The 27,754-nt window shown below is 44.6% G+C and overlaps 2 protein-coding genes across 3 annotated transcripts in view; both read right to left on the reverse strand.

Moving 5' to 3' along the window:
- The window catches only part of LOC141094351 (uncharacterized), a 336,208-nt gene that overhangs the window by 283,150 nt on the left and 25,304 nt on the right, over positions 1-27,754 (reverse strand).
- Positions 19,852-25,585, reverse strand: LOC141094293 (uncharacterized). Of its 2 annotated transcripts, XM_073580132.1 has the most exons (4): positions 21,570-25,585; positions 21,427-21,498; positions 21,272-21,291; positions 19,853-21,157 (listed from the first exon to the last, which is right to left on the reverse strand). In XM_073580132.1, the coding sequence occupies exons 1-4, from the start codon at positions 21,681-21,683 to the stop codon at positions 20,182-20,184; spliced, it is 1,182 nt and encodes a 393-aa protein (XP_073436233.1). In that variant the 5' UTR covers positions 21,684-25,585; the 3' UTR covers positions 19,853-20,181. The 2 variants fall into 2 exon arrangements, with proteins under 2 accessions (XP_073436232.1, XP_073436233.1); XM_073580131.1 differs by having other exon boundaries at positions 19,852-21,157; positions 21,427-25,585.

Below are 27,754 nucleotides of genomic sequence, written 5' to 3' on the forward strand. Positions count from 1 at the left end.
GAGCGGAGCCGCGTGTGTACGAGGTGTACGGAGCGGAGTCTCGTGTGTACGAGGTGTACGGAGCGGAGTCTCGTGTGTACGAGATGTACGGAGCGGAGCCTCGTGTGTACGTGGTGTACGGAGAGGAGCCTCATGTGTACGAGGTGTACGGAGCGGAGTCGTGTGTGTGCGAGGTGTATGGAGCGGAGCCTCGTGTGTACGAGGTGTATGGAGCAGAGCCGTGTGTGTACGAGGTGTACGGAGCAGAGCCATGTGTGTACGAGGTGTACGGAGAGGAGCCTCGTGTGTACGAGGTGTATGGGGTGGAGCCGCCTGTGTACGAGGTGTACGGAGCGGAGCCGTGTGTGTAAAAGGTGTACGGAGCGGAGCCATGTGTTTACGAGGTTTCCGGAGCGGAGCCGTGTGTGTACGAGGTGTACGGAGCGGAGCCGTGTGTGTACGAGGTGTACAAAGCGGAGTGTGTGTGTACGGAGCGGAGCCGTGTGTGTACTGGGTGTACGGAGCGGAGGCGTGTGTATTTGATGTGTATGGAGCGGAGCCGCGTGTGTACGAGGTGTACGGAGCAGAGCCGTATGTGTACAAGGTGTAGGGCGCGGAACCACGTGTGTACGGGGTGTACGGAGCGGAGCCACGTGTGTACGGGGTGTACAGAGCGGAGCCGTGTGTGTACGAGGTGTACGGAGCGGAGCCTCGTGTGTACGGAGCGGAGCCGTGTGTGTATGAGGTGTACGGAGCGGAGCCGCGTGTGTACGAGGTGCACGGAGCGGAGTCTCATGTGTACGGAGCAGAGCCGTGTGTATTTGAGGTGTACGGAGCGGAGCCTCGTGTGTACGAGGTGTACGGAGCGGAGTCTCGTGTGTACGGAGTGGAGCCGTGTGTGTGCGAGGTGTACAGAGCGGAGCCTCGTGTGTACGAGCTGTACGGAGCAGAGTCTCTTGTGTACGGAGAGGAGCCGTGTGTGTGCGAGGTGTACGGAGCAGAGCCTCGTGTGTACGAAGTGTACTGAGCGGAGCTGCGTGCGTACGAGGTGTACGGAGCGGAGTCTCGTGTGTACGGAGTGGAGCCGTGTGTGTATGAGCTATATGGAGTGGAGCCGCGTGTGTACGGAGCGGAGCCTCCTGTGTACGAGGTGTACTGAGCGGAGCTGCGTGTGTACGAGGTGCACTGAGCGGAGTCTCGTGTGTACGGAGCGGAGCCGTGTGTGTATGAGGTGTACGGAGCGGAGCCGCGTGTGTACGAGGTGTACGGAGCGGAGCCGCGTGTGTACGGAGCGGAGCCGTGTGTGTGCGCGAGGTGTACGGAGCTGAGCCTCGTGTGTACGAGGTGTACGGAGCGGAGCCTCGTGTGTATGAGGTGTACGGAGCGTAGCCTCGTGTGTACGAGGTATACGGAGCGGAGCCGCGTGTGTACGAGGTGTACGGAGCGGAGCCTCGTGTGTACGAGGTTTACAGAGCGGAGCCGCGTGTGTACAAGGTCTGCGGAGTGGAGCCGCCTGTGTACGAGATGTACGGAGTTGAGCCGCGTGTACGAGGTGTACGGAGTGGAGCTGGGTGTATACGAGGTTTACAGAGCAGAGCCGTGTGTATACGATGTGTATGGAGAGGAGCATTCTGTGGACGGAGCGGAGCCATGTGTGGACGGAATGCCCCTTTCAAATGGCTTGGGTGGCCATCTGGGCATGGACAAAGCTCAAGAATGGGTTATGGATTTGTTTTATTAGCCTGGATGTCACCAGAAAATCTTAACGTATTCCAGGTCCTGTCCCTTCTGCCAGGTAAACGCCCCCTCCTCTCACTTTCAAAGTCCCCTTGTGCCATTAGCCATCATACAAGTGGCATATGAGCAAATTGCCATGGACTTGGTATGTCCACTGGTTAAATCTGCTAGTGGGCATAAATACATGTTGGTCATCCTTGACTATGTTATGCGGTACCCTGAAGCAGTTCCCCTGAGAATCTTCTCTGTGAAAAGTATAGCCCGCAAGTTGGTATACGTTTTTCCATACACAGGATTATAGAGGGAGATACTGACCGACCAAGGAACACTTTTTATGAGTCAAGTGATGAACTGTGTAAGGCCCTGCAAATTTCACCACTGAAGAAGACCACGTACCATTTCCAGATGGATGGCCTTGTGGAAAGGTTTAATAAAACATTGAAGAGTATGCTTAAGAAAGTCATAGAGAAGGACGGTCGAGACTGGGACTGTCTCCTGCCTCATCTCTTGCTTTCTATCCAGGAGGTTCCACAAAGCTCTAGCAGATTCTCTCTGTTTGAACTTCTGTATGGCTAACATCCGTGGGGTCTCCTTGATTTAGCAAAGGAAACTTGGGAAGCCAAAATCACCCTCCCACCGGACCTTCATGGAGCACGTCAACCAGATGCAGGAGAGGATTGTGAAGGTGATGCCCATCATAAAATGACATCTCCTCTAGAGGCTCAATCTAGTGTCTACAACTGGTCAGTCAGGGTGAGGAAGTTCAGCTCTGGGGACTGAGTCCTCGTACTAATTATCACAGTGGAAAGTAGGTTATTGTCCGAATGGCAAGGCCCCTATGAGGTAGTGGTGAAGCTTGGTGAAGTGAACTACAAGATTCACCAACCAGGAAAGAGAAAATTATACCAAGTGTACCACGTCAATCTGATCAAGCCAAGGCTATACATGGAACCCATTGAAACTCCATGTTTGCTGGTCAACCCAGAAGCAGATACTGAAGAAGTCGCAGTAGCAAAAACATTGTTGAAGGTCCAAAAACAGCAGTGTCGGGAGTTGCTGCAGCAGAAAAGGAACCTGTCCTCAGATTTTACAGGGTGTACAAAGGTCATAGAACATGAGGTTCTGACGGAATCCCATGTGCGGGTGAACTTGAAGCCCTAACGAATTCCCGAGGCCCGGCAAGAGCTGATTTACAAGGAAATAAAGCATATGCCGAATCTCTGAATGAAGTCTCCAGGTTCTATGCATATCTGATACTGTGTGTCGATGACCTGATCGAAGATACTTGGACCGGCAAGGTATATAACCAACTTGAATTTAATGAAAGGATAATGGCAAATCCCCATGTCAAAAGACGCCAAGGAGATCACTACTTTCTCTACACCTGACAGATGCTTCCAAAACATCTGGATGCAGTTTGGTTTACAGGGAGCCCTGGACACAATCCTGAGGGCCATGGATCGGATCCTCGTACTTGATAAGAATGACGCTACAACTGTGCTTGATGCTCTCAGGAAAGCCAGGTTTTCAATAAATCTGAAAAAATGTGCGATGGGGAAAGAAAAGGGCAAATACCTAGGATATGTAGCAGGTAGACGTGAGATCAAAACCCAGATCAGTAAAATGGACACAATCCAAAACTGGCCAAAACCACTCTCAAAATCTTTCTGGGAATCGTGGGGTACTACAGGAGATTCTTCCCAAACTTTGCTAAGATGGCTGCACCCCTGACTGACCTCCTTAAGTGGACAAAATCAGCAATGGCCAAATGGACTACAGAGGTGGAGATGGCCTTTCAAGAACTGATAGTAGCTTATATGTAAGCAGACGGTTATGATTGCCCCCGATTTTAAGAAGGAGTTTGTACTCCAGAACACCGCCTCAGAAGTTGGTTTAGGAGCAGTCCTTTCTCATGTGATACACGGGGAGGATCACCCCATTCTCTAACTTAGTAGAAAGCCATCGGCATGTAAGAAGAATTATTCCATCATAGAAAAGGAATGCTTGGCTATAAAGTGAGCGGTGGACAAATTACAATACAATCTGTTAGGGCCCTACTCAGGTGGATGAGGGAGAAAAAGGGGGAAAATGCTTGCGTTACCCCCTGGTTTATAGCCATTAGGATTTCGATTTCCATGTGGAACATAGAGCCAGGAAGCTACATGATTGTAGCAGTTGAGTGGCTGGTGCTTTGTTCCCTGACACTTCAAGGGTTAAATGCATTTGATGTCTATGCATGTTATAAATGGATAATAACCATTGGGGCTGCAGTTAGCTTAGACAGGGTTAACTGTAATGGCTGGCCCAGTTTGGGAGGGAGAACTGAGAGTTAGAGTCAAGCCCAGGAAGATACAGAGTCAGTCAGAAAGTGGAGAGCAGTATATGAAGTAGCAGGCCTAAGTAAAGAGGCTGCTGGGGGCAGCTTGAGCCTAATACTCGGGGCAGTGGATTGCCGAAAATACCCTTCCGTGTGATTCTGTCTAATGGCCTGGGGCAACCTCAGGGTGGATGTCAGGGGCCTGGTTTGAACTCAGCTACAGGGAAAGATGGACTCAGACTACATGGGGCAAAAGGTATGGTAATCCAAATATACTGCTAGTGGTGGAGAAGACTCCCTAGGGCTAGATAAGCCAGTGAGATGGACATTCTACCTTTCCTGAGAACCAGGGCTGAAGTTGTATCTGGTACCTGTGGGAAAAGATAACAGTCCATTGGGCTTTATCCTCTACATCTGCCTGTAGATACTGCTATTCACCAAGTCAAAGTTTGATTGGTTTTATGAACTTTGTGTTTCCTGGATTAATAGCTGCCCTGGTTCCAGTAGAGGGATTCATGGACTCAGAAGAAGAGGCCTGCAGTCCTAAATAAGTGTGATGCACCTCACACACAGCAGCACACTGGGACAAGAGATGTCTGTAGGAGGCCAAAGCGAGTGGGAACAGAAGCTCGCCCAAGACTACCTGGCTTGGGCATCTTACATGGTAATGCCAATGACCTCTCGAGAATCCCGTGTCTAGTAGTAGAAGGTGCAGGTAAGAAGGCCTCCTGTGTGTTATCTCCAGACTGAGCTGTATAATGGATGCTATCCAGCCTGTGTTCTGGACTTTCTCTAAATTGCCATTGATGGAAATGTTTACTTTGCTTTCCATGCACTGAAAGCCGTTTATTTTCCTGTGCTTGTCGCTCGTTATGAAGCACCAATAAACCAACATGGATATTTAAATGGAAACTGTTCCTGTGTTACCATGCACCTAACAAGTAGCATTCCCACAATGACCGCTGCATCAGACGTGAGTTATGTGCAGGTGCCATCTTTCTTCCTGGGATTTTTAAAGATAGCCACTGTTTTAAGTTGGTCATGCCTTCTTCTATGTGCCTGTTCTGCATATCTGAGGGATTTCAATATCCCATGTGATTGATTTCAGCAGTTTAACCCTTTACCGACATCGGAGGTACAATTATGCTGATGTCGGTATCCCTTCATTTGATGTGGGCTCACCGCCAAGCCCACATCTTTCCCGAGACATGTCAGCTGTTTTGAATAGCTGACATATGCCCGCAACAGCAGAGTGGAATCGCTGACAGCGGCATTGAAATGGCACTTACAGCCATCGGGACGGAAGTACGCACACCGGTGACCCACGTCACATGATCGTGGGACACCAGTGTGTCGGCATAACAACCCGAGGTCTACTGGAGACCTCTATGGTTGTCAGTGCCAGATTGCTATGAGCACCACCCAGTGGTCGGCGCTCATAGCAAGTCAGTAATTCAGCTACATAGAGGCAATATCTGCACATCGCCTCTATGTTGCAGGGCCGATCGAGTTGTGCTAGCGTATAGTTTCCTATGGAGACTACTGAAGCATGGGAAAAGTTAAAAAAAAAATGTGTTTAACCCCTTCACCCCCAAGGGTGGTTTGCACGTTCATGACCGGGCCAATTTTTACAATTCTGACCACTGTACCTTTATGAGGTCATAACTCTGAAACGCTTCCATGGATCCCGGTGATTCTGACATTGTTTTCTCGTGACATATTGTACTTCATGTTAGTGGTAAAATTTCATTCAAATAACTTGCGTTTATTTGTGAGAAAAACGGAAATTTGGCGAAAATTTTGAAAATTTCGCGATTTTCCAACTTTGAATTTTTATGCCCTTAAATCACAGAGATACGGCACACAAAAAACTTGATAACTAACATTTCCCACATGTTTACTTTACATCAGCACAATTTTGGAACCAAAATTTTTTTTTGTTAGGAAGTTATAAGGGTTAAAAGTTGACCAGCGATTTCTCATTTTTACACCATTTTATTTTTAGGACCACATCACATTTGAAGCCACTTTGAGGGGTCTATATGATAGAAAATACCCAAAAGTGACACCATTCTAAAAACTGCACCCCTTAAGGTGCTCAAAACCACATTCAAGTAGTTTATTAACCCTTTAGGTGCGTCACAGGAATTTATTTGAATATTTAAAAAAAAAAATGAACATCTAACTTTTTTTCATAAAAAAAATACTTCAGGTTCAATTTTTTTTATTTTACCAAGGGTAACAGGAGAAATTGAACTGCAAAAGTTATTGTGCAATTTGTCCTGAGTACGCAGATACCTGATATGTGGGGGGGAACGACTGTTTCGGCACATGGCAGAGCTCAGAATGGAAGGAGCGCCGTTTGACTTTTTCAATGCAAAATTGGCTGGAATTCAGATTGGACGCCATGTCATGTTTGGAGAGTCCCTGATGTACCTAAACAGTGGAAACCCCCTACAAGTGACCCCATTTTGGAAACTAGACCCCCCAAGGAACTTATCTAGATATGTGGTGAGAACTTTGAACCCACAAGGGCTTTACAGAAGTTTATAACGTACAGCGGTACAATTAAAAAATCATATTTTTTCCACAAAAATGATCTTTTCACCCCAATTTTTATTTTCCCAAGGGTAACAGGACCCTAAAAGTTATTGTGCAATTTGTCCTGAGTACGTTGATACCCCACATGTGGGGGTAAACCACTATTTGGGCGCATGGCAGAGCTCGGAAGGGAAGCAGCGCCATTTGACGTTTTTGGCTGGAATTGAGATCGGACACGATGTCGCGTTTGGAAAACCCCTGATGTACCAAAACAGTGGAAACCCCCCACAAATGACACCATTTTGGAAACTAGACCCCCTAAGGAACTTATCTAGATGTGTGGTGAGCACTTTGACCCCCCCAGTGCTTCACAGAAGTTTATAACACCCGGGCGTGAAAATAAAAAATTCGTATTTTTTCCACAAACATGATCTTTTAGTCACCATTTTTTTATTTTCCCAAGGGTACCAGGAGAAATTGGACCCCAAAAGTTGTTGTCCAATTTGTCCTGAGTATGCTGATACCCCATATGTGGGAGAAAACTACTGTATGGGCACACGTCGGGGCTCGGAAGGGAAGTAGTGACGTTTTGGAATGCAGACTTTGATGGAATGGTCTGCGGGTGTCATGTTGCCTTTGGAGAGCCCCTAATGTACCTAAACAGTGGAAACCCCCACAAATGACACCATTTTGTATACTAGACCCCCAAAGGAACTTATCTAGATGTGTGGTGAGCACTTTGACCCCCCCAGTGCTTCACAGAAGTTTACAACGCCCGGGCGTGAAAATAAAAAAATTCGTATTTTTTCCACAAACATGATCAATTAGTCCCCAATTTTTTCATTTTCCCAAGGGTAACAGGAGAAATTGGACCCCAAAAGTTGTTGTCCAATTTGTCCTGAGTACGCTGACACCCCATATGTGGGAGAAAACTACTGTATGGACACACGTCGGGGCTCGGAAGGGAAGCAGTGACGTTTTGGAATGCAGACTTTGATGGAATGGTCTGCGGGTGTCATGTGCGTTTGGAGAGCCCCTGATGTACCTAAACTATTGAAACTCCCCACAAGTGACCCCATTTTGGACACTAGACCCCCCACGGAACTTATCTAGATGTGTGGTGAGCACTTTGAACCCCCAAGTGCTTCACAGAAGTTTATAACACTCGGACGTGAAAATAAAAAAATCATTTTTTTCCACAAAAATGATATTTTTTCCCCCAATTTTTTATTTTCCTAAGGGTAACAGGAGAAATTGGACCCCAAAAATTGTTTTGCAATTTGTCCTGAGTAGGCTGATACCCTACATGTGGGGGTAAAACACTGTTTGGGCGCATGGCAGAGCTTGGAAGGGAAGGAGCACCATTTGACTTTTTCAACTCAGAATTGGCTGGAATTGAGATCAGACGCCATGTTGCATTTGGAGAGCCCCTGATGTGCCCAAACAGTGGAAAACCCCAATTCTAACTCCAACCCGAACCCCAACACGCCCCTAACCCTAGCCCTAACCCTAATGGAAAAATGGAAATAAATACATTTTTTTAATTTTATTATTTTTCCCTAACTAAGGGGGTGATAACGGGGGGTTTGATTTACTATTTATGGCGGTTTTATGTTTGGCGGCTGTCGCACGCTAAAAGACACTTTTTATTGTAAAAATAGTTTTTGCATCACCACATATTGAGAGCTATAATTTTTCCGTATTTTGACCCACCGAGTCATGTGAGGTCTTATTCTTTGCGGGACAAGTTGACGTTTTTATTGGTACCATTTTCGGGCACGTGAAATTTTTTGATCGCTTTTTATTCCGATTTTTGGGACGCAGAATGAACAAAAACCAGCGTTTCATGAATTTCTTTTGGGGGGGTGCGTTTACACCTTTCCGCGTGCGGTAAAATTGATAAAGCGGTTTTATTCTTCGGGTCAGTACGGTCACAGCGATACCTCATTTAGGTCGTTTTTTATGTTTTTGTCGGTTTTATGCAATGAAAACTACTTTATATAAAAAATAATTATTTTTGCATCGCTTTATTCAGCGAGCTATAACTTTTTAATTTTTTCGCTGATTATGCTGTGTTGCGGCTCGTTTTTTGCGGGACAAGATGACGTTTTCAGCGGTACCATGGCTATTTATATGCGTCTTTTTGATCGCGCGTTATTACACTTTTTGTTTGGCGGTATGATAATAAATCATTATTTTTTGCTTCGTTTTTTATTTTTATTTTTTAAGGGGTTCGCTAAAGGGGTTAACTAATGGGACAGTTTTATAGGGCGGGTCGTTACGGACGCGGCGATACCTAATATGTGTACTTTTATTGTTTTTTTTTTTTTATTATTTCCAAAAAATGGATTTATTGGGGGAATATTTTTTTTTTTTTTCTAATTTATTTGGCGATTTTTTTTTAATTATTTTTACACTTTTTTTTATTTTTTTTTTTACTTTATTAAATAGTCCCAGGTGGGACATCACTGTCCTGTGACAGATCGCTGATCTGTCACATCACAGATCGCTGATCTGTCACATCACAGATCACTGATCTGTCACATCACAGATCACTGTGACAGATCAGCGATCTGACACAGGCACTGCAGAAGGCTTGCTCATGCCTGCGCTTTGCAGGCACTCAGGAAGCCAGCTTCCGCAGGCCCCCGAAGGCCCCCGTCGCCATCTTGGATTCGGGGGCCTGGAGGAAGGGAGTCCCCCGCAGCAGCGCTGCACATTGCGCTGCCGTGGGGGGCTCAGGGAAGCACGGAGGGAGCCCCCTCCCTGCCGATGCTTCCCTTTAACCCCCGGTACACCGCGATCGTGTTTGATCGCGGTGTGCAAGGGGTTAACGTGTCGGGGGCGGTCCGTGACCGCCCCTGACACATTGTGCCGGGTGTCAGCTGTGATAATCAGCTGACACCCGGCCGCGATCAGCGGCGCTCACCGCGCCGACGTACTATCCCGTCCCCGGTCATACAGGCCCGGGTACCGTGGACGGGATAGTACGTCGGATGGCAGGAAGGGGTTAATATACAAGTTCAAATCACTCCCCTTTCGCCCCATTCAAAATAAAATAATAAAATTAAAATCAAACATACACAAAATTGGTATCACCATTTTCAGAATCACCCTATCGATTAAAAAAAAGGATTAACCTGAATGCCAGAATTAATGTTTTTTGGTCGCCGCAACATTTCATTAAAATTCAACAACGGGCGATCAAAAGATCGTATCTGCACCAAATGGTATCATTAAAAACAACAGCTCGGTACGCAAAAAATAGGCCCTCACCCAACCAGAGATCACAAAAAATGAAGATGCTACGGGTATCGAAAAACAGCGCAATTTTTTTTCTTTTTGGCAAAGTTTGGAATTTTTTTTTCACCACTTAGAAAAAAAAAGAACCTAGACATGTGTGGTGTCTATGAACTCGTAATGACCTGGAGAATCATAATGGCAGCTCAGTTTTAGCCAAACAAAAAATAAGTGTGGGATTGCACTATTTTTGCAACATCACCGCGTTTGGAAATTTTTTCACGTTTTCTAGTACACGATATGGTAAAACCAATGGTGTCATTCAAAAGTACAACTCGTCCTGCAAAAAATTAGCCCTCACATGACCATATTGATAAAAAAATAAAAACGATATGGCTCTGGGAAAGAGGGCAGGGAAAAACGAAAACGTAAAACTGAAAAAAGCTACGGGGTTAAGGGGTTAAAGCTTTGGTAGTGCAGTGGGCTCCTGCGCTCCCCCGGCAGGAGAACCCTCTGTTGTTTACAAGTATTTTGTCTCTAGCAGCATCTCCCGTGTTCCCCTATGACTTTTAGGCATAGGTTGAGAGGGACTCCAAGAGCTACGATTTTCTCATTGATCCGAATTTACTTCATAAGAAAATGGTAGCTCTTGGAGTCCCTCTCAACTTATGCTTGTGGATTTATAACTTCCTGACAGCCAGGATACAGAGTGTAAAAGTTGGACCATTCACTTCAGACACCTTGGTCACAAACCTCGGGGCACCTCAGGGGTGTTTTGTCACCCGTTACTGTTTTCACTCTATACAAATGATTGCAGCTCTTCAGCAGACTCAGTAAAAATCTTGAAATTTGCCGATGATATGACACGGATTGGTCTCATCAGGGGAAATGCTGAAGACTTGTATCGGAGTGAGGTGAAAAGAATGTGACTGGTGTAAAGCCAATAATCTTGTACTCAACACTAAAAAAAACTGCTGAGATGGTTGTGGATTTTAGGAAAGATCAACATGAGATACTTCTAGTCTACATCCATGACGAAGTGGTTCTTAGGGTCACAGAGACCAAATTCCTTGGTGTTATCATCTCTCATGATCTTAAATGGGGGAAAAAACGTGGATGCTGTTATAAGAAAAGCACAACAGAGGATGTTCTTCCTGCGTCAGCTGAAAAGATATGGTTTGTCTAAGAATCTGCTGATCTTATTCTTTAATGCTGTCATCAGATCTGTGATTTGTTCCTCTCTGATAGTCTGGTATGGGGGAGCCACTGCGCATGACAAACTCCGCTTACAAAGGACTTTCAGAACAGCAGAGAGAATTATAGGTTCCCCCCTGCCTAAAATCCAGGATTTTTATGATAAGAGTATTCGATCCCACGCATTGAAAATTTCATCCGATCCCTCTCACCCGGGACACTCCTCATTCCAACTACTCCCTTCAGGACGTCGCTTCAGAGTCCCCAAATGCAGCACCAACCGCCATATGAACAGCTTCTATCCACTCTCTGTTCAACAATTAAATCGTCATGTGTAGACTATATACTGTATCTGTCTTGTTGGATGTTACTTGTTGTATCTGTTGTTATATATTATGTTGCCTCTTTGCCACAAAGAATTCCTTGTATATATGTAATATGTACTTGGCGATAATAAATTTGATTGATTGATTGATTGATTGAGGGGTTCACAGCAGCATATAAAAAATCATCCATTTTTCATCCAGAAAAAAAAAATCTGTTGTGCATTTTTTTTTTTACATCACCGGTTACTAACGTTTACAAGATCAGTTTCCTAGGTTAATATAGGCAATGTAGCCATGCAAAAAAGAAGCATTACAGACGATTTGTATGAGATCTGTTAAGATCTATGGGCCGGACAGAGATCTCCCGCCTCTAGAGCATATTTTAAAAGAAAAGGGGTGTTACCAGTGTGACACATGTAATGACTGACAGTCTGCTCTCTTTGTGTACATGTTTCATACTGGTGACTCACCTTTACATTAAAATAAGCTCTATAGACAGATTCTCGGGAGATCTCGGTCCCGCCCTTAGATCCAAACAGCTCATTAACATATCTCTGGAGTAAGACATCGGATCATAGATATCCGGGTTCATTTTATTCAACTGTCTACGACCTACTTGCCCATAAAGACAGTTTAGGAAGATTTATCCTGACAGGGTTAAAGGCAACACATGTCTGAATAACATTTTAAGCTCGGGGCAATGGTGGACCACTTACAGATGTGTAACATTAGACGCTGTTTCTTTGCATAGCAATATACCCCGTGATATTTTGAATTTGCTTCTGTAGAGGTGGAGAGGTCGTCCAAACACCCTCTCTGAAGACTTTTCATATATTATGTTCCTGTTCTGTCTTATGTCACATAATTTTACTTGCTCTGAGTTTAGCCCCATAAGTTCTAAGGAGAGCAAATTCCAGTTCCATAACAAGTTCTACACTTACTGATTTCTCAATGTCCGGAGTTCAGAGATTGATGGAGTAATAAGGTCCCTTTCACGATCAGTGAGTACCGGCTGTAGCATAAACCGCCGAGAGAGACGTAATTCCTCTAGGCAGCTAGGAGTGGGTGTTATGCCTGGTCCTGTTGCACCCGGGCCCATACCTCGCTGGTCCCCGTTGGGACTCCCGCTCTCTGCTGACCTCGTGCCTTCCAGCCGCAGCCTCTGCTCCTTCCCTCCCCTCTGCTTCCTGGCATGCTGTCAGCAGGTCCCCGGGGAGAGTGCTTAGGTCGCGTGCACATGCTCCCGGTCTCTTAAAGAGACAGCGCGCATTTTCCAAAAACATCTCTGACCAATGGCGTGGTACTGATTACTATTTCTGGCCCCTTCGCCATAGGGAGGGCTCTGGAGCAACAAGTATCTTCTGTTGCTAGCTTCCAGTTCCGCTGTTGTTGTGCCTATGCTCCTGCAGTGTTCTGCCTAGTACTCCAATTACACTGTCTCCGCAGACTGTTACTGGTTACCCAGCTGTCCAGGACGTCTGTACCGTTTACGCCAGTTTCGTCATGCTCCGCCACTCAGCCATCCGAACCTCTGGACAATGCCAGTGCCAGCTTATACCCGTGTACCCGGAACCCGTCGGTCAGCTCCTCCATTCCTGTTAACCCTGTTTATCCGTCTATCCCGCTGGGACAGCTGCCACGTATCCGGGGTCTAACTAGAGGTAGCACCTGTGATATCCAGACATTCGGTTCTGACCCTGTTCGAGGGGACTTACTACGGGTGTCTGGGGCTCACTTAGTCTTGTCCCCTTCGGAGCCCCGGACCGAGGTTCCGCAAATATTGCAATAAACAACGAATGTGAACTTCACCACCTGTGCCTCCACTGCTATTCAATACAGTGGGCTACATCAGGCATCTTGTGAACCAGTCCTGGAGGTTTACAGAAATCCTATTCTGACCAGGAGGAAATACGAGGTACCCATTACAGTGCAGGATAAAAAATTGGGAACAGTGCTAGAGAAATTGAGAAGTACTCTGTCACTCTTGAATTGTACTTATACTATTGAAATGCTGTATTTAACTTTCGCAAAGATGGAGCATAAGAAATGTACCAGAAGTATTGTGCCTGCAATAGTCTGTTAATGTGTTAATGACTTCTGATCTCACTGATTCATAACTTATTTTCAAGGCCCCCATACCCAGGAGGTGGGGGCAATTCAGACAACACAAAAGGGACAAAAAATTTTAACGGATCTGTGAAGCACATTAGAGACATGGAAAGACTGGTGAAGTTTTAATCTGAAGGCAACCGGATTGACTACCTCCTGAATCTCCCAATAAAGTTGGGCCTTAACTTCGCAGATGGGACTTTCAACTTAAAATATTTGTAAGATGCCCAAACCTTATTGCTTACCTTGAAGAAAAGCCAAACTTCACATGCCAGAAATGCAAGCTTGTGTCCCTGTTGGAGGAAAAGTTGCAAAATGTAGAAGAGAGGTTAGCTACACTGAAAACCATTAAGGAAGGTGAAGAGTTCTTAGACAGAGCAGAAATATCTCTTCATGTTATAGAAAGAGAAGAAATTCAAAGTGAACCTGAAGAAACAGAAAAATGGAAACATGTGACACAGAGAAGCAGGAGGATCGGGAGGCAGTCAGCGCACATACTGCTCAAGAACCAGTACCAGGCTCTCACACAGAAGGATAAAGAAATACATCAAGATAAGACTTTACCTACAAAGAACAACCTTGTACATCCTCAATGTCCTCCTGTATGGAGAAAGAAAAATGTGAAGAAGTAACAGAGTTGTGGTCATGGGGGATTCCCGGTTGAGAGGAACAGAGGCCGCTATCAGCAGACCAGATATAACATCAAGAGAAATGTGCTGTCTTCCAGGTGCAAAAATTAAAGATGTGTCTGACAGGATATCAGGACTCTTCAGACCTACAGGCGACCACCCAATCCTGCCAATACATGTGGGGGCAAGTGACACTGCAGGAAAGGACCTGGAAACCATTTGCATTGACTTTGAAAACTTAGGTAAGAAAGTGAAAGAACTGGGAGTGCAGGTGGTCTTCTGTTCCACCCTCCCAGTGGATGGCCATGGAACAAGGAGGTGGAATAAGATTCTGCAGGTGAACAACTGGCTTTGTCGATGGTGTTGTCAGCAAGGATTTGGACTTCTGGATCACGGAGTGAATTACCTATATGATGGACTGCTTGCTAGAGATGGAGAGGACCTTACGAAGACTGGAAAACAAGTATTTGGAAGTCACCTTGCTACACTCATCAGGAGAGCTTTAAACTAGAACAATTTTGGTAAGGGATGCAAAAGGCCAGAAAAAACCATACACCTGACAAATGCTATTGAGAACTCTGCTAGTATAAGTGGAAAGGAAGAACAAAGACAAAAAAAATCTAAAGAAAATTATTGGAGGAAGAGAAACCAATTACAAACTAAAGTGATTCTATAGAAATGCACAAAGCATGGGCAGCAAACAAGGAGAATTGGAACTACTAACACAGGAAAAGAAATATGTCATTGGAATCACTGAAACTTGGTGCGACGTGTAAGGATTGTACTCAGGTGCGTAGGAGGAACCAGGAGGCACATTCAACGTCCATGTGGGTTTATTTACTTCATAAACCAACAAGTCCGCAACAAAAAGGTACAGTCCAGCACTCAGGTTCTTTCTGGAGCCACAGACACAGGAAGGCTTCTCCCTCTCAAGACACAGACCACTCTGTGGTGTCCAGCCTGGACACATGGAAATGATTATTGTTATGCTGTAATGTCTATCATCTGTGCAAGTCCCCTCTGAAATGTAAAGTGCTGCGGAATATGTCGGCGCTATAGAAATAATTTATTATTTATTATTATGTCCACACCAGCAGACTCCCATGTGCTAAATACACCTCGATTACATAGCTTGTAACCACACCCACAGGTGAGGTATGGATCACATGGGCTGGTCACATGGCCATGACATCATTGCAGGTCCTCAATCACCTGCAGGTCCTGAAGGAAAACAGGGGTACAGTGAGCACCCTCACCCAGAGGTGAGGTAATATGGGTAGCCAGACCCTCTCATCTCTCATACCTACTGGCAACCCAGATCCAGGTGCACTAAAGGACATATTCTTGCTCATGTGCATTAAAGACAAAATAGTCCGGGTTGCATCGCAGGGAGCATCCATTCCTATGACATATACCCTCCATTAACCACGCGTCTATCAGTCACACCACATATTCCCCCTCTGTTCAAACCTGTGGGGTTGAACACTTGTCCTAAATCGAGGGCCTCGAGACAGGGCACCCATATCACATTTCCATACCTGTCGAGAGGGCCTTCCCAATTGGTTTCGAGCGTCAGCTCCTGAGACATAGTCCGTCACTGTCACCACATCCCTGTGAACAATGTGCTATCAGACGTCGTTGCCTGTTTCAGTGTCAGAAATCCATTAGGCTTTCCCTACCCCCATCGGTCAGTATGTAGGCATAATTCATTTGCACCCATACGACCTGTCTGGTCTGACTCTTTGTCATTTCATCTGTTACAGGGTCTCCCACTTAGGTCACTCAGCCCTGAGCTGAGGCATCACTGCTTCAACCTGTTCCATTAGGCCACCTTTTGTTATCTTTCTGCTGGCCATTTCTCCCATGGTCTTGATTGCCCGGAGATCAGTCCTTCCATCTGTCCCTATGTCCTCTATTAGCTCCAGCTTTATGACTTCCAGTCTTAAGCGAACCTCTTCGCCTCTCTATACCTCGAGTTGAAGGTGACGGCCATCTTCTTCCCATTTCCTGCAGCTCTCTGTTGATCTGCTCCCTCTCAAGTCTTAGCTGCCCTACCTTTCAGGTACGCCACGCAATACTCCAAGAGTGGGGACATGCTTCTTTTGTGGATTGATTTGAAGCTTTTGTAGAAACATTTTCCATAACTTTTAGGATCACATTTATCCAGCGCACTACACTGAGCACTTTACATCTAAATCTCGTAGGGTATGTTCCCACGGGCAGAAACTGGCAGCGCTTTGGATGCAGCACATGTCCGGGTGCCGGACAAACACATGCGGCCTGCCCTGCCAGTTGCTACACTTCAGACCACGATTGTTTCTGTAAGTACTGCGGCCCTTCTTTGGCCGCACAAGTTTATGGACTGGGGGCTTAGCGGAAGGTGCCGGAGACCGACCGCTGCCGTCAGAAGACGGATCGTCATTTAAAGGACCCCATCTGTGGACAACTTCCCGGTCGTTGCTGGCATTACAACCCCTGCGGAATCAGCTGAGGATCCTAAAGAACACGATAAGTTTTGACAATTGGACTGCTCCTTTTCTGCATCTTTTATCCTGTTTTGCTTCTTGCATTAACTCTTTAACCATTAATCTCCCTGCGAGGAGCTTATACTCTGTTAAATTGTTAAACTTTTTAACCCTTGTTCTGTCTCCTGTCCGTCACTGGATCCTGCAACCTGCTTACACCTGCACGCATAGATTTAATGAAATCCCATCCACTATGCTGTAACATCTGGCCGCTGCAGATGTATGCAGCGTCCAACCAGCAGCATTTACTGACTGTGCGAACATACCCTTAGTGACAGGATTCAGTTGAGACGTCCAAGTTTTTCACTATAACGCAGCAGCAGAGTTACTCTGGCCTCCGTTTGGAGTGCACAAAACTGTGGTTGACTGTGCTTTTATGCACTTCTAAAAAGGTAGGCATTGTCGGAACATATTAAGCCACACGGCATCCACAGTGACTCCATCTGCCTCATTATAGGGAATCTTCCACCAGAAGTTCCAACTGAATCACGTATTTCAGAGATTTACACAGAATCCCCGGTGTAAGCGCTCAGCATAGAGCAAAGAATAAATATGAGCTAATCCTTACTGCGATCTTTGGGAGGCAGAATGAACAAATCAACAGCAGGTGAAGAATTAATTTTAGTTATTTTTTATGCTGTTCATCGTGTGGAATAAGTGATTAGGCGACTTTATTCTTTGGGTAAGTGCGATTACAGATGTGGAGACACAGGGGTCTGCGGGTGCTCTAGTCAGCTAGCTGAAACCGCATGGACCAAAGGATCATCCTGCCGAACGCCCTCTCTCCTTTGATCGTGAGTATAATACTACTCTGACAAAATAGGGTGAAGGTAAAACAATGTGGCAATACTTTATTGAACCACACAACTGGCAAATAACATAGAACAGTGCCAGCAAAATAGCTAAGATGGTGAAAAATTAAAGAGTCTCACACTTCCGCTGACTCGTCGGTGACTTCAGAGCTTTAACAGCCGACCACCCCACCTGTGGAATGACCAGGAGGATGTAGCAACAAGCTTAGGAAGCTGACAGTCCATTGAGGTACAAGGCCAGGTGAACGGAGGGTCACATTCTGGTTTCTCCGAACATCTCCATGGAGCTAAGTGACCTGTGGATGCAAATCCTGGCTTTCCCAAATATATCTAAGGGGCTCTGGTTACCGGTGGGTCCAAATCCTCACTACCCCAAACATATCTATGGTACAGTGATGGTCAATGGAGCAGATCTTTATTTTTTTCAGCTAGGGCCATGGTCCCCTAAGGCTACTTTCACACATCAGGTTTTCGGCGTCAGGCGCGATCCGGCAAATGTTTCGTAAAACCGGATGTGACGGATCCGGTTTTCTGCCGGATCCGTCTTTTTCTTGACAGACAAAACCGGATCCGTCTCATCCGGTACATCAGTTTTTCTATCCGTTTTTCGACGGATTACGCCGGATCCGGTTTTTAAAATTGACCCTTGTGGCCTTCCGAACGGGATTGGCTACTGGAAAACTATATATAGCATGTTCCTACAGCCCTTCTTTGACAGGTTGTAGAGAAGAAAGTGCAGGTTGGAGAGAAGAGCAAGTTACTGGCGAAGATGGATGTTGTCATTGGAAATATTTTGAAGAATTTGGCGGATTTTATAGCGGAGGCGAATCGTTTGAGGGTGATTGTTCTGGAGAAGGAGAGCGAGATAGCAGTGCATCAGGCATCGTAGACGACGTTTGTGGATCCACCCCATCACAGCCAAGAGAATAACGCGTGGGGTCTATTCTACACTCTGCATGGACCTTCGACGAAACCCGGATACATTTTTTGGATATGTTTGGATGAAAATGGAGAATTTTGATTACTTGGTGGAGCGCATTGCACACCTCATAAGAAAAGCGGACACCTATTGCCGCTTCTGTTTCACCCGCAGAGCGTCTGATGGTGACTTTAAGGTAAGTCACATTTATTGGATGTGATCGCATCAGAGCACACTCTCACTGCAATCTTGTTGGTGGTAGTTTGTATCTCCAAGTGTTATAGCTCAGTTTTGGTATGTAATGCTGTGATTTAAAACTAATTTATTGTTTTTTAATTCCCCACAGATTTCTTGCAACTGGAGAATCCCTTTCGTCACTGCATTTCCAGTACAGACTCGGGATTTCCACCATATCTGGAATTGTGAAGTACACATGCCGTGCACTGTGGGACTCCTTAGCTGAAGAGTTTTTACCAGAGCCCACAACAGAGAGGTGGATTGAAATTGCTGACAAGTTTCAACAGATATGTCAGTTTCCAAACTGCTTGGGCGCTGTGGACGGGAAACATCCGCATTGTAAAGCCAGCTGGATCGGGATCGGAATATTTCAATTAAAAGAAATATTTTTCAATTGTCCTCATGGCCATCGCTGACGCGGAATACAAATTTATTGCGGTTGATATTGGGGCCTATGGCCGCTCCAATGACTCAAGTTTTCAAACTGTCTGCCATGGGGCGTAAACTGTATGGAAACACCTTCCAGTTCCCACCACCTAGACCGCTGCCGCAAACATCTGGTCCACCTATGCCATTTGTCTGTGTAGGGGATGAAGCCTTCCAGCTGTCAGAACACCTTTTGAAACCGTACGCTAGCAGAGGATTGACAAGACCAAAACGCATTTTTAATTACCGCCTCACAAGAGCAAGAAGAATGGTTGAATGTACCTTTGGTATTCTGACAGCCAAATGGCGGGTCCTATTGACTGCGATCAACCTCAAGACAGAAACTGTGGACGAGGTGATCAAAGCGTGCGTGGTACTCCACAATTTTGTTATCTGCAAGGAACCCATTTCCATTGAGGACACCTCTGAAGAAACCACCTTGCAAGATTACCATGACATTACCACTAGAAGTTCTGTGACAGTTTCAGTAATGAGGGACAATTTTGCACTATACTTTATGTCACCTCAAGGCAGAGTACACTGGCAGGATGACAGAGTGTGAAAGATTTGTGCCCTAACCAAACTTGTGTACCTTCTGGACCAACAGTATATACCTTTGCCAACCAAAGTTGGCTATCTTGTCATGGTCTTACTATTTTTAGCTTTAGGCCACAGGTGTGTACCTGGTTGTGTTTTATGCAAAGTATTTCACCTTTTAACAAAAGTTGTGTACATTGTTAGGAAATCACCAACAATAAACACAACTTTTTAGGTGAAATACTTTGCTTCAAACACAACCAGGAACACAACTGTGGCAAAAAGCTAAAATTTACCCACAGTTATATACCTGGTTTTGAATACCTTTTTACCTTTGAAATACCCTGTATTTAACCTTTTTTTTAAACATAGTTCGCCGCAGAAAGAAATGACAGACAACCATTGTGAAACGATAATTTAACTTTTAAAATTTTTTTTTTTTTGTAAAATGTTTTTAAAGTGCAAAAAACTTTTTTAATAAAGGTTTTAAACCCAATGGGCATTTTTATTAAAAAACACACATTACAAATCTGTGTAGTGTGGGGTGGAAATACTGCTGGAGGGGCTGCGGGACACTTCGACACTGGGTGTGTGGAGAGAGGACTGGGATCGTGGTGGGGAAGGAACAGTTAGAGGTGAAGGTGTGGAAAAAGCTACAGAATGGGTGGACATGTGGGAGGCAGAAGAGGTGGTGGGCGGTGGAGTGGAGGGTTGGGCAGGGACTGTAGGAGCAGATGATGTTGATGGAAAGTGGTACGGGGAAGGAGTTTGGTACGGGGAAGGAGTTTGGTACGGGGAAGGAGTTTGGTACGGGGAAGGAGTTTGGTACGGGGAAGGAGTTTGGTACGGGGAAGGAGTTTGGTACGGGGAAGGAGTTTGGTACGGGGAAGGAGTTTGGTACGGGGCAGGTTGCTGGAAGTGGGGAGATGTCTGGTACTGGGGAGGTTGCTGGTAATAGGAGGGGGAGGATGGAAAGTGGCTGGAGGGGGTGCAGATGTAATAGGAGGGGGAGGATGGAAAGTGGCTGGAGGGGGTGCAGGTGGAGGAACTACAGTGGTGGGAGGTGGAGGTTGGGAGGTAACCTGCTGTAGAGCACCGTGGCACGAATGCATTACATGCATCTGCTGGGTTGGAGAGAGCGTTTCCATGCGCTCCACAACAGACCTGAAAAAGGTGTGGTTTGGCGAAGATCTTGCTTCTGAATGCATGGTTTGCATTAGTGTCTTCACCTCCAGAATGCTGGAGTTGATCTGCTGAAAGCCTGCGGAGATTTGCTCTGACAAGACTTTTAGACAGTTCTGGAAAGATGCATTCAGATGCAAGAACTCTTGCGCATAACTCTTTTCCTGACCCCTCTGCCGCTGTCGCCCAGTACCCGCAGGTGTACTAGAGGTGGCAGGGGCAAAAGGGTGGGGTAAAGGGAAAGCGATCTCCTCACCAGCAGCTTCATGTAATGTAGGCGGCCACGATGCTCCTGTGCTGGTGGATGGGACAGATGGGTCGAATGTGTGGGAAGGCTGGGAAGGTGCAGATGTACCGGGGCGGTCGAAGTGTCCCTCGGTGCCGGTCTCCTCAGGGATCGCCTCAGAAGGGTCCAATCGTGCAGGCTCCCGAGTGCTGCTCACTGTGCTGTGGAATAAAGAGAAAAAAAAACAATTAAAATAGTGACATGGTATGGCCCTGGCTGAAAAAAAAAAGTTACATCTAAACATTTTTTTGTCACATGTGGTGTGTAATATTTACCTTCTGGTGAGCATTGAAGACTAGAGAAGAAAACAAAAAATGTTATGTCTTTGGATGTAGGCATTTGTTTGCTGTGTGTGGTCTGCAGAACATTGTTTTCTATGTGTTGTGTGTAGTGTGATGTTGTGTTTCTGCGTTTGATGCAAAAAACTTACCAATTGTGAGCCCACTCCAGGTGTCTGTCCACCCCTTCCTTCTTCTGGGAGCTCCTCTTCATCTTGTGATTCCTGTTTTGAAATAAAAGGCAATGAATAGACATATATTACAGAGATGATGGATTTTGGAAATAAAAACTTACCGTCAAACGCTGACGATGCGAGGGAGGGCTCCCAGAAGATGTGCTGTCCTGTTGATGGCCAGACTCCATGGCTGTGGGTATTGCTGCTGCTGTTGCTGCTGCCAGTGATGCCATTTCTGCTGCTGCTGCATCTCTTTGGCGGCTGTTGAATAAAGAGAAACAAAGGGCCAATGAATATCTTGATATTCCATGGCCCTAGTTTGGAGGAATGGGGGATTTGATAATTACCGTCTCTCATCTGCTGCTGGACTCCCCTCCTCAGCATGTTCCATTTGCTGCTCCATTTGGGGTGGTGGTGGTGCTGCAGTGGTCTCCTGCCTTCTCCTGCTGCGCTTGTTTTCTTTCTTGGGTGGCATGTTGGGTGTGGCTGTGGGTCCCACTGTCTTGCTTTTATATATGTCTTGTGGACAGAGCTACTGAGCATGCTCAGACCAAAAAAAACGGATCCGGCCACCGGATCCGGCTTTCGCCGGATCAGGCGCATTGCGGCGCTCATAGGCTTTCATTGTGTGAAAAAGCCGGACGTGCCGGATCCGGCGTGTCCGGCTTTTTCGCTGGAGACAAAAAACGTTACAGTAGCCGTTTTTTCCAGACGCCGGATCGCGACACATTGCCGGATCCGGCGAAAACCGGATGAAACGCATGGCCATCCGGCGCGATCCGGCGCAAATGCAAGTCAATGGGGGGGAAACCGGATCCGGCATTGCATTTCGCCGGATCCGGTTTCTGTCAAAAGCGCCGGATCGCGCCTGACGGCGAAAACCTGATGTGTGAAAGAGGCCTAAGCTGGCATCCTGTAAAATGTAAAATCTGATTCCATGATGGAGCCATGATCTAGCAGCTATCCTGTAGAGTGTTCCTGGATGTGGTTCTGTCAAGAGTCTCTGGTTCTTTGGATCTCAGGATCTCTTGGCTCTCTGGGTGTTTTGGCTGTTTGGATGTAAATTAGAGAGGCATATTCCACTTTTATAGCTCATAACTGTTGTCATTCAAGCCAGCATCCAGAGGTCAAGAGGACGATGTGATGAGGCTACCTTGCACTGTTTGACTACTTAATTTGCATAGTTTTTAATCCTCTGTTTTGTAAGTCAACAAGCCACAGGACCCACAAAATGGTCATTCAACAGATTAAGTAAAAATCCAGTGTTCAATTACCCTACATCACTGTCTACTAAAGATAGCAGACAATAAATTGAAGGAGCTGATATAAGAGGCAAACATTAGCTATTCAAAATGACCAAAAATCAACATTTAAGACTACAGTAATATGACAACAGTGTATGGTTCTTGACCAACTGAAGAACAAACGCATAAATTCAAAACTCAACATATAGATAACAGTCTATTCCTCCTGGCTTACAGATAGCAACACCGTTATCAGTGTGTCAAGAGTGGGAGAAGAGGGTTGCATTGACAATCAAACACAATGGGCAGCACTTTGAATACATTTTATAATTAGTCATAAAATTGTAAATAACTCATGAAAGAATAAAGTTATGTTAAAACCAAACACACCATTGTTTTGATTGTGAAATTCTCAAAAATTTTGATGTGTCACATGACTTTTCCCATTGAAAAATAAAGTTGGATCCAATATGGCCTACTTCAAAATGGCCACCATAGTCACCATCCATCTTGAAAAGTTTCTCCCCTCCCATATACTAATGTGCCACAAACAGGAAGTTGATATCACCAACCATTCCCATTTTATTTAGGTTTATCCATATAAATGGCCCACCCTGTATATACACTACTCAAAAAAATAAAGGGAACACTAAAATACCACATCCTAGATAACTCTGATTGAAATATTCCACTTGCAAATTTTTATTCATTGCATAGTGGAATGTGGTCAGAACAATTATCAATGTAAATCAAATGAATATCCCATGGAGGTCTGGATTTGGAATGATACTCAAAATCAAAGTGGAAAATCAAATTACAGGCTGATCCAACTTCAGTGGAAATGCCTCATGACAAGGAAAAGATGTTCAGTATTGTGTGTGGCTTCCACGTGCCTGTATGACCTCTCTACTGTACAACGCCTGGGCATGCTCCTGATGAGGCGGCGGTTGGTCTCCTGAGGGATCATCTCCCAGACCTGGACTAAAGCATCCGCCAACTCCTGGACAGTCTGTGGTGCAATGTGACGTTGGTAATGGAGCGAGACATGATGCCCCATTTGTGCTCAATCGGATTCAGGTCTGAGGAACGGGCGGGCAACTCCATAGCTTCAATGCCTTCATCTTGCAGGAACTGCTGACACACTCCAGCCACATGAGGTCTGGCATTGTCCTTCATTAGGAAGAACTCAGGGCCAACCGCACCAGCATATAGTCTTCACAAGGGGTCTGAGGATCGCCCTCCACGGCGTCTCCAGATTATGTCATGTGCTCAGTGTGAACCTGCTTTCATCTGTGAAGAGCACAGGGCGCCAGTGGTGAATTTGCCAATCCTGGTTTTCTGTGGCAAATGCCAAACATCCTGCACGGTATTGGGCTGTGAGCACAAACCCATATGTGGACGTCGGGCCCTCAGACCATTCCTCATGAAGTCAGTTTCTAAACGTTTGTGCGCCACATGCACATTTCTGGCCTACTGGTGGTCATTTTGCAGGGCTCTGGCAGTGCTCCTCCTGTTCCTCCTTACACAAAGAAGGAGATAGCGGTCCTTCTGCAGGGCTGTTGCCCTCCTACAGCAATAATCATGTGCCACATTTCCTTAGATTGCAGTATTTGATATCATTGGTGTTTTATATGCATACTGACCATGGTGCTGCTGTATTATAGGACATTGTTATGTGACTAGTGTTACCCTGCATCCTGACACTTCATTTATGTATTGGTTTATTTGTCTGGATTACTAAGGTCTGCTTGAACCTTATATTGATCCTTGGAATAGAAGTTCACATTTTAATTTAATTTCTACAGAATAATTACCTATGTACAATGGACTAAACCATCGCTAGTACCTGCACTAAGACATTACCCATACAATAAACTTTGTGCCTTGAAAGTTTACCAGGTGTATGTCACTGTCACCACTTTGGGTTGGGTGTACCCACCACTTTTCCTGAAACCTGTTGTAGTGTGTCTGACTTTTTAAGATTCCTTTTTTTTTAATGCAATATTCAATAACATTTGTACTTTAACTTTTACTCTGGCCTTGGTTAAAGCGTTTTTTGTGGTCTATTTATATTCATGCTTTATGGCCCGTTACATAGGATAATTTTTGTGTGCGAGTACGATTACAGCAATACCTCACTTATATTCTTTTATGTTTTAGCGCTTTTACACAATAAAAACTATTTTATTCAAAAAAAAGAATCGCTTTATCTTGAGAGCTATAACTTATTTATTGTTCTGCTGACGGACCCGTATGGCGGCTTGTTTTTTGCAGGACAAGATGACGTTTTCAGCTGTACAATTTTTATGCAGATTGCTTTTTTTATTGCTTATTTTTCCACTTTTGTTCAGCAATATCATGATAAAGCATAGCTTTTTGCCTTTTGTTTGTTTGTTTTTATGGAGTTCATTGAAGGGAACAGTGGGACAGTTTTATAGCTCGGGTCGTTACAGAAGGGGCGATACCAAAGAGGTGTACTTTTTTATTTTAAACATAAATATATTGATTGGATTAATAGTTTCTTTTTTTTGTTCTTTAGTTTGTGATTTGTAAAAAATTATTTTTACAATTTTTTTTTTAATCTTTTTTTACTCTTGTACACTATCATGCAGTCTATGAATGGACAATGAGCCAAGCTGTGCCCTTTCAAATAGGAGACATTTCTTCTAGTACAGACCATTTGCTATCCCCCCTCTAAGCTGAGAATCCAGGAGCTAAGGTGCCAGGATTGACACATACTGTACCTCCAGCAAAAGCCTTTGTCAACTAAATGTAACTCTACTACCTTATTAATATCCTTTATTATTTCCTTCACACTCTACATGAGTTTTTAGATGATGAAGATGATTCCCAGAAATAACATTTCCCACATTTTGAACATAAAAAATGATTTCTACCCTGTATGAGTTCTCTGATGTACAACAAGATTTGAACTCAAACTAAAACATTTCCCACATTCTGGACATGAAAATGGCTTTTCTCCTGTGTGACTTAGCTGATGCCTATGGAGATGTGCTTCCTGGTTGAAACATTTCCCGCATTCTGAACATGAAAATGGCTTTTCTCCTGTGTGAATTCTCTGATGATTCAGAAGACGTGATTTCCTGGTAAAACACTTCCCACATTCTGGACATGAATATGGCTTTTCTCCTGTGTGAATTCTCTGATGTGTAATAAGATCTTGTCCCTGGATAAAACATTTCCCACATTCTGGACATGAATACGGCTTCTCTCCTGTGTGAGTTCTTTGATGTTTAAGAAGATTTGGTTTCTGGTTAAAACATTTCCCACATTCTGGACATGAATATGGCTTCTCTCCTGTGTGAGTTCTTTGATGTTTAAGAAGATCTGATCTCTGGATAAAACATTTCCCACATTCTGGACATGAATATGGATTCTCCCCTGTGTGACTTCTGTAATGTTTACCCAAATTTGACTTACAGTTAAAAAATTTCCCACATTCTGAACATGAAAATGGCTTTTCTCCTGTGTGAATTCTCTGATGATTGAGAAGACTTGATTTCTCTGTAAAACACTTCCCACATTCTGGACATGAAAATGGCTTTTCTCCTGTGTGAATTCTCTGATGCTTGAGAAGACTTGATTTCTCTGTAAAACATCTCCCACATTCTGGACATGAATATGGCTTCTTTACTGTGTGGATTCTTTGATGTTTAAGAAGATATGATCTCTGGATAAAAGATTTCCCACATTCTGGACATGAATATGGCTTCTTTACTGTGTGGATTCTTTGATGTTTAAGAAGATATGATCTCTGGATAAAAGATTTCCCACATTCTGGACATGAATACGGCTTCTCCCCTGTGTGACTTCTGTAATGTGTAAGCAAAGTTGACTTATGGATAAAACATTTCCCACATTCTGAACACGAAAATGGCTTCTCTCCTGTGTGAATTCTCGGATGATTGAGAAGACTTGATTTCTCTATAAAACACTTCCCACATTCTGGACATGAACATGGCTTTTCTCCTGTGTGTTTTCTTTGATGTATAAGAAGATCTGATCTCTGGATAAAACATTTCCCACATTCTGAACACGAAAATGGCTTCTCTCCTGTGTGCCTTCTGTAATGTGTAACCAAATTTGACTTACGGTTAAAACATTTCCCACATTCTGAACATGAAAATGGCTTTTCTCCTGTGTGACTTTGCTTATGCCCAAGCAATTCAAATTTATGTTTAAAATATTTCCCACATTCTGAACAGGAAAATGGTTTCTCTCCTGTGTGACTTCTCTCATGTCTAAGCAATTCAGATTTATGTTTAAAATATTTCCCACATTCTGAACAGGTAAATGGTTTCTTCTCTCTGGGAATTATTTGATGTTCAACATCATGTTTGCGGCTTTCATTTTGCTTAACAGTCTGTGATGAATCCAAATAGGTGACTGATTGAAAAGGCTCCGATGATTGATTTTTGCTCTGAAGGGCTGGAGGTATAGCTGGAATAATGGCATGCTTTTCATAGGTATCTGGTTTGACACCACAGTCACCTGCCAAGAATGAAACGGATTTTATTACTTTTCAATATCAATGCCTTATATTTTATATAATTTCTATATACACAATTCTATACAACTCAAAGTATAATGAAACTATGACCTAAGACAGTGGTGAGCCACCTGTTCACAAATCCCATGGTACTGAACCTCCAAAGTACAATCAACAAACATAATACAAAAACGCAGAAAAGTTTGAAGCAATAAAGAAAGCATTAAAAATAAGCTTTGTTACATTACAATCTATAGCAACAGATAAAAATATACACCATAAAAACCATGTGAGATTCTAAAAGGGGTATTCCCATTTCTTTTCAACTATCCGAATATGTAGTAGGTGTAATATTAGGAAATATGTAGTGTAGTTCTTCTGACTCGCTATGTTGATCACCCCATGTGCAGAGCACTGCATAAGCTTAGGTATCCATGGTTACTACCACTCATATAGTGAGTGTTAGTTGCTAGTGGTCATATTCATGGCTACCTAAGCTACTGCAATGCCCTGGACATGGGGTAAGCGACAGAGAATCAGGAGAACTATG

Source organism: Dendrobates tinctorius, unplaced genomic scaffold (genome assembly GCF_039654945.1).
Source record: "Dendrobates tinctorius isolate UK_male_01 unplaced genomic scaffold, ASM3965494v1 ptg000063l, whole genome shotgun sequence".
NCBI classification, from domain to species: Eukaryota; Metazoa; Chordata; class Amphibia; order Anura; family Dendrobatidae; genus Dendrobates; species Dendrobates tinctorius.